Here is a 7726-nt window from a genome sequence, read left to right as displayed (position 1 = left end):
TGCAGAGAAAGCAAGCAGTTCGATTCTAGACGAGCTAATCAAATCCGTACAAGTATAATCTGGCAAGGTATAGCTAGGTTTTTCGGCCAGATTTACAGTTGATCTTAGAGAGCAACAAATTAACTGCAGTACTCATCTAAGAAGCTAAGCTTGGCGACTACAGGTACAGGTCGGCAATCCCTTAGTATATTCAGCACTTCAAGTGTAGCGAACTTATGAATGCACCCGTCGAATGGGACAGTATACGATGATTCTGTCAGCCCAGGGGGCGACGAACCTGCAGGCGGCTAGCTAGCCGCAGATTAAGTTACTGTTGAGCACTTGTCCGCAGCAAAGGACAGGAGACGCGGTCAAGTTTCACGTAGCCGAGGCCAGGAAATGATATCAATAACATGGCGCAGGTGGTGCATGCTGCGCGCGCTGACAGTTCTAAATGGACAGGAGGTACAACAGTAAACTACTGCATCATACAGCATATGCGTGTCATCAATACCTGTGTGTCATGCATGAATTGAAATAAATACCGCACAGCAGCGCTGGCGCCACCGGAATATAGTTCGTACTGATCCATGGAGCAGTGATCATCAGAAGTTGATCAGAGTTTTGTGCCGTATGGTTCGTCCCTTAGTTGTTGGTTTTATCTATGAACGTGCCTTCTTTGGCATTGTATAATCTCCTAATTAATGAATGGGAAATTTCTGGTTATACCCCTATACCAGTGTACGTTCTACATATCCTCGCTGTCCATTTTTGTATCAAAGTTCGCATGCAACTGCATGGTCCGAGAGAAAAATATGAATGTGTGGAAACTACATTGTTTTTTTCGAGAGTACGCAAATTACGTACCATAACTTTATAGAAGAAGAAAATATTAAGTACAAGACGATTACCACTCGCTGCGAACAACGAGCGTAGCACAACTCCACAACCGGCTAGTCCAAGGACAGCCACCCACAACAACACAACCACAACGCAAAAAGCCTACCCAAAACAGAAAACCTCGCCGCGTCTCGACCGATGTCGGTCACCTCCGAAGAACGGCCGCTCCCTCCAAGCTTCCCTTGTCAACGCACCATCCCTCCTGAGAGGGCAAGAGGATGACAGGACTCGATCCGACCTGAGAAAGGCACCGTCTTGGAATCACAGGCGACGACCATACATTGCGCCGGGAAAGAACGATCCGGGTAATGGCGAACACCGGAGGAGCGCAACATAGGAACTCCAAGTCTCCTGGCACGATGCTCCCAACAGAATGACGACGTCGAGAACGCCGCCACCGTGCCGATTCAGCGCCGAATCAAGGCTTTCGCCCAGAGACAACTGCCAAAACCAAGCAAGCGAGGGACTTGGCGACACACTCGGCGACGCCTCCAGGGAGGGGAATGACACCCACGGGTGCCATCGTCGCCGGCCCGGCCAAAACCGGACTGGATTTTCATCCGTAATGCCGCGCAACTCCACTCCTTCAAGGTATTGGGCAGTACCGTCCATGATGCCTTGCACCGCCGCTACCACAGCAAATTGCCGTCGAGGCTGCGCAACCATGGTCTTCTCCAACCCTCACTGCCGAGAGAACGCGACCCATACCATCCTCAACATCACAGACGAGGAGCAGCAACATCCCACCAAGCCATGCAGGGCCAGATCCAGCAAAGTCGGCTTTCACCCACCAGGGGACTGCCACAAGCAGGGATCTGACCCATGCCTCCAGCCACACTCCGACGCCAACTCCACCGGGGCATCACCGCGCGCTCCTCACACGGCGGCCGGCCGGCCACCCGCTGCCCGCCAAGATCCCTTCCTGGCAGGGCCTCCTCGGCGCCGCCGCCGCCATGGTTGAGCTCACACCGCCGCCACCAACAGAGCCGGTGCTCCACCTACCTCCGCCTCCCTGCTGCGCCCCTGGATCCACGCGTGCCGTCGCACTTCCGCGTTCCCCACCGTGAGAGCCCCCCACCACCAAGGCCGCTTCAGGGACATCCCGCTCCGCGCGAAGGGGAGCCGTCCAGAGGGCGCAGGCTGCGCCCGCCGCCTTCGTCGGCCGGGCGCGGCCGCCACCGCCGGCGCTGGCGGCGGCAGCGGCCGGGGAAGGGGATCTGAGGACCTGGGGGCTAAGGATTGGGGGGCCTCCGGAGCCACACGCGCGTGCGACCCGGGAGGCGAGCGTGATGCCTCTCCGTGGAAACTACATTGTTACATCGACCCAAACTAGCTATACAACATTGACATAAGATATATCTTTCTACAAAACTAGCAATCGTACACATGCAATGCACATTAATTAATTCCAGAATATGATGGATGAAAATATAATGTAATGTACAAACCAATATTTTATTTAAGTATACCCTCAATTGAAGTGGTCGTCTCAAACCGCCCGAAGGAAAATATAATGAACATTGATCAAGCAAGTGAGAGGTCATAGTTCGTAAGGATTAATTATGCCAAAAAGAATTTGCCCAATTTATACCATGAGCCCCTAACGACAGAGATATGGGTTATTGCTCATATCAAAAGAATCACACAACCTGGTACTTGTATGAACAATACTTTTTGTGAACATAACTTGAATGAATAACATAGTAATCATGCACATGCAAACCAGTTTCTGCAAACATATTTGGACACGAAAAAAGTAGAATTCTCTTGACAGGTTTTCTTACGCTAAGATTCCTTAAAGCATTTAAGATAAAAATCAATAGACCTTATTAAGCATAAAGTGGTTAAGGGAGGTTATAAAGCATTTAAGATAAAAATCAATAGACCTTATTAAGCATAAAGTGGTTAAGGGAGGTTATAACATTCTTCGTTCACCAATACACTTACGGTTAATTATCAAATAGGGTAAAAGATATCAAGCAGGTAAAATTAGAAGTGTCACAACCAACTCATGTTGTTCATATTAGTATATACTGACTCTATTTTTTGGCGATATACACACAATATGGGGTTGGTCGAATGGACAAGGGAGTGGTTATTTTGGTTATATGCAACTGATACGTGTCGAGTTTCGGGAGCAACTCGTATGCAATCTAACGATTTACTGATATGATAGGTCATGAAAAACTTGAAAATAAAATGACAATATTAAGACAATATGCATCTATCGGGCCATCAAATTTCAAGTCTGAATTAAGCCAATCCACATGTCGAGAAAGAAAATAAAATCTGCTATGAGCAGTACCCACGTACTATTCACAATCAATTACAACACAATTCTTTTTTTTATTTTCTGAAAGGAGATTAAAACACCCGACCTTTGCAGCATTGTGATGCACACAACCATTCATATAATTATTATGCAGAGTACATAACAATGTAAACCACGACCGAACCATTACAAGATATAAAGAAACACCTACAAATAAATCGACTTCTTCCGCAACATCGCCTTCAAAAAGGATAAACATCCTTGCCTCATCGTTGCCACGTGCGGTCATAAATGGTCTAGACAAGGATTTTCATCCTGGTTTATGCGACCAATCAAAGAAGACAAACACAATAGTAAGTAGATAATGCCTTCAACAAGGTAATGACGTAATACAACTCTTAATTTGTCTCTGTTTTGCTGGTGCATGTATCCAGTTTGAACTCCAAATTTTGTATCATAGAATATATATCTTATATCAATGTTGTGAAGTTGTTTTTGTTACTTTCTTCATATCTATGTGATGTTAATTAGTTGCCATGCTATGCCTAAAGCTGAATTTGCATCGTAGTTGGTCTCTCCTGAGATTGAGTGGCATCTCAGTCTCTCAGTCATATGTTTTAAAACAAATGGCAAGTTTTAATTCCTACAGGTGGTTTTTATTTTTTTGTAACCACCTACGCGCAACTAGGTTTAACATACGAAAATAATAAATCCTACAAACCTAAATAGTTGATTCTCACTATACTAAATATATTTATCTCAATATGCCCACATGTCACTTGACCATATACGCCACGTTATCAACCCCACTACTTTTATTTCTCTCAACATGCATGGAAAATGCTACGTACTTATATTTTCTCGTAGCGTGCACCCGTTTCAACTCACCACACATGCCATCTTATCAACTCCACCACTATTTCTCTCAACATGCATGTGAATTGCTATTTATATTTCATAAATATTTCACAAAATATGATAATCCAGTTTAATAAATAATATATATTTCCACTTTTTCACCTCATATCCAGATTATGGACAACCAAATCTCAACGAAATATAGTGCGACCATTTCCCGCAGCAATGCACGAGGTTACCCTATCACCTAGTACCATGTAAAAAGAAACACATGTAGAGTGTCATTTTCAGAATGAGATTTCTTTCTTTTTCAGAATCGAGATTTCTTTTATATAGTGGATGCAACCTATTTTGTGGGAATACAACGCAACTCTTAGGTCATCCAATCCCATGATTCATGAGGATCTGTGATGAAAAGCTAGAAAATATCGTGCCCCACACAGATTGTTCACCCATCGATCCATCCATTTCACCGATAGCTCGTGCCAGTATGCCACACAAATTGTTAACCGAAGGGGCTACCACAGCTAGCAAACCAATCAGAATCACACATCCATATATAGAGAGCTGACCGATCACACACAATTGGGACGTTGAGAGGGACATGCTCCATCACATGATCTCTCAAACCCTATCATTCGTAGCCTGTGGACCCCACACGTCCTCACAACCATCTCCCTCCCTCCTCCCCACCTCTCGCCCCCTCTCATCTTCCTCCTTAAAGAAGAAAGCAGCTGGCATGGGCTGCTTGTATTGTTCCTGACCTTTTCTCTCCTACCTTATCCCATATACATACACTTATACCCACTACACACACACCAAGATCCAAGAACCTTCATTGTGCTCCCCCCTGATGAGCTAGCTAGCTACCCCCCGTTTCTGGCATCTGTTCATCCATGGCATACTCGCATATCTATTCCAGTTTTCCAATCATCCGAAGAAATCTCGAGGCCCATATTATAGTAAGCTGATAGCCATAGCCCTAATTCTTTTCTCCAAGAATAGCTGATTATAGTACTGTTGCGTGCCATCCCGGCTCCCAGAAATAGCATACAACCAGTCAAAGTCAGCACCTTGGTGCCTCAAGCTCGGGAGGTTGGGAGGGAGCTAGCGCGCCAAGTCCATGGAGTTCTCGCCAACCGCACCGGCCGGTGGCGAGGAATCCGAGAGGGTTTGCGCGTCGTCGTCGGTGGTGGAGAAAGAGCACATGTTCGAGAAGGTAGTGACTCCCAGCGACGTGGGGAAGCTGAACCGCCTGGTCATCCCCAAGCAGCACGCCGAGCGCTACTTCCCGCTCGATGGCGCTGCCGCAGCGCTGGCGGCGGAGGGTAGCGGCGGCAAGGGGATGGTCCTCAGCTTCGAGGACCGCGCGGGAAAGGCGTGGCGGTTCCGGTACTCGTACTGGAACAGCAGCCAGAGCTACGTGATGACCAAGGGCTGGAGCCGCTTCGTGAAGGAGAAGCGCCTCGGCGCCGGCGACACCGTTCTGTTCGGCCGCGGGGTCGGCGACGGCGCCGCGCGCGACCGCCTCTACATCGACTTCCGCCGCCGGCGCCCGGCCGAATCCTACAGCGCCACCGTAGCTTTCCCGCCACCGGCGACGTCGTCTTTGTCACATCGCCTGCCGCTCCTCCCGTCTGTGCCGTTCTGCCCGTGGCGGCGGGACTTCGGCACCACCTACGGCGTCCCCCCCGCTGCCTCGGGGTCCAATCGTCATGTGCTATTCCTGCGGCAGCAGGTGCCAGCGGCTGTGGTGCTCAAGTCCGTGCCGGTGCGCGCCGCGGCCTCCGTACTGGAGCCGCCGGCGAGGCCTATGCCTAAGCGAGTCCGGCTGTTCGGCGTGAACCTCGATAGCCCGGCCACGGAAGACGATGGCACCTGCGGAGTCACACAGACGGTGACCTCAACGCTCCTGCAGCAGCTGCTGCCCTCGCCGTCGTCGTCAACGTCGTCGACGGCGGGTAAGGAGAGGCAGTGCTCCCTGGATCTTGGATTGTGAATTCAAGGCCAGATTAAAGACTAGTACTGAGTACTGACACGCGAACTTGATCCAGTCCAGAGAGGCAATGCGTGATTGGGGCAGCCTGCGTACGTATATAGCTCCTGCATTATGTGTAACATTCAGATCAGATGGGTTGTTTCTTGACGATATGCATCTTACGTATGATTATTTGCTTGCTAAACTAGCTAGTTAATTATATTGTTCTTCATTTTAGTCTGAGTTTTCCCCTTGACAATGAAAGAATGTATCAAACCTCTCTGAACCTCTGCATCATGAGATACATTCACACAGATTATGGCTTGATACGCCCCGTTCTATAGATTTATGGCTCCCCTTCATTGACAAAAGAAAAGTATTTATGGCTTCCCTTTATATACTTACACTACAGTGTACAGTCTCGTTCCCTGCTCCCTGCATATGATAACAATTAGCACCAATGTAGGAGTATATGCAACTCATGCTTAGGTACGTTTCACTTTCAAGTTTCTTGAAGCAGTGTCGTTCTGGAGATCGATCACAAGGCTCTCCTCCCTAAGCAAGGTAGGGGCTAGAGGAGGTCAGGTCAGTGTCAGAACCTAATCCTTCTCCTACATGTACAGATATCCGCATCGATCTGCTATGAACATTGTCGTGCTAGCTTCTTGGGTTGGTTCTCGTGCGCAATTCTTTCCCAGCTGCCTCATGCATCTGATGTCTACCGATTTCTGACGCGCTTCTGACTTTGTTTGCTGCACCGCATGCATGCTGCAAATCTCTGCAGTTCGTCCAAGACTCTTCTGAAATTATGCCGGCTGCTTCAGCCTTGAAATTAATACTGTTACTAGCCAGCCATGTCAACTGGTTGTGAGAACTGAGAAGTAATACTGTTATGAAGCTTTGTGGTGCTATCGTGCAACCACCGTGCGGTGGAACACCCCTCTCCAGTTCAAATATTCTTCAGGGCACAGTATTTGTATATAGCACCTTCAGTCCATAGTAAATTAAACTGGCATGTAATACTAATATTAATACTAGCACCTTGCTCTTCTACGTTGTGTCCCCTCTCTGCAGCACCGGCAGGTACTGGGGTCGTGGTCCTTTAGAAGTGATTATAAAACACGGGTGAAAAGCGACGAGTGGGGCGTTTTGGAGCTCGGCCTCCATGGAGGCCAATTTTTTTTGGAAAATCCAAAATTTAAACCTCTTAGTTAAAAAAGACTAAAAAAATTCTACATATATACAAAGATGTGATGTGTATGTGTGTAAAATTTCAGGATGAAATACCTTGAAATGCGATCTGTGAAAAAAAAATCATGAACTTTGAGGATGAATAATGCATCTACCAAAAACCCTAGATTTGTTTGTTTGTGTTGCATTAATTTTAACGTATTTCTTCCTGAAAATTTACACAACTGTGCATTATTTATCTATATATATGTGTTTTTCTTTCAATTTTTTCTGAAACATGCACATTTGAAATTCGGCCTCCATGGAGGCCAAGCTCCATTGAGTATTTTCGGTGAAAAGCCTACTTTCTTGAAGAGTTAATCCATATCAACAATTCCACATGCATGCTTATTTATCAAACAAGCCTGGTGTCCCATGCAAGCAGGCGTACAATGTCATTGACCGAGAGTAGTTATAATTATAGGTTTTGCTATTCCTTAGGACTGAGAAATACCTATTTATAAATCGGTGCTAAGAAGCATCACACTGATGTTGGCGCGTACATAGGA

At 47.1% G+C, this 7726-nt stretch overlaps 1 protein-coding gene across 1 annotated transcript; it reads left to right on the top strand.

The window, feature by feature from the left end:
- Window positions 1-4703: 4703 nt before the first annotated feature.
- Window positions 4704-6330, top strand: LOC125533563 (putative B3 domain-containing protein Os10g0537100). The gene has a single exon (XM_048696984.1). The coding sequence runs from the start codon at window positions 5133-5135 to the stop codon at window positions 6006-6008; it is 876 nt and encodes a 291-aa protein (XP_048552941.1). The 5' UTR covers window positions 4704-5132; the 3' UTR covers window positions 6009-6330.
- The last annotated feature ends 1396 nt before the right edge of the window (window positions 6331-7726 follow it).

Source organism: Triticum urartu, chromosome 1 (assembly GCF_003073215.2).
Source record: "Triticum urartu cultivar G1812 chromosome 1, Tu2.1, whole genome shotgun sequence".
In the NCBI taxonomy this organism is placed as follows: domain Eukaryota; kingdom Viridiplantae; phylum Streptophyta; class Magnoliopsida; order Poales; family Poaceae; genus Triticum; species Triticum urartu.
This window is presented reverse-complemented; position numbering and strand designations above follow the sequence as displayed.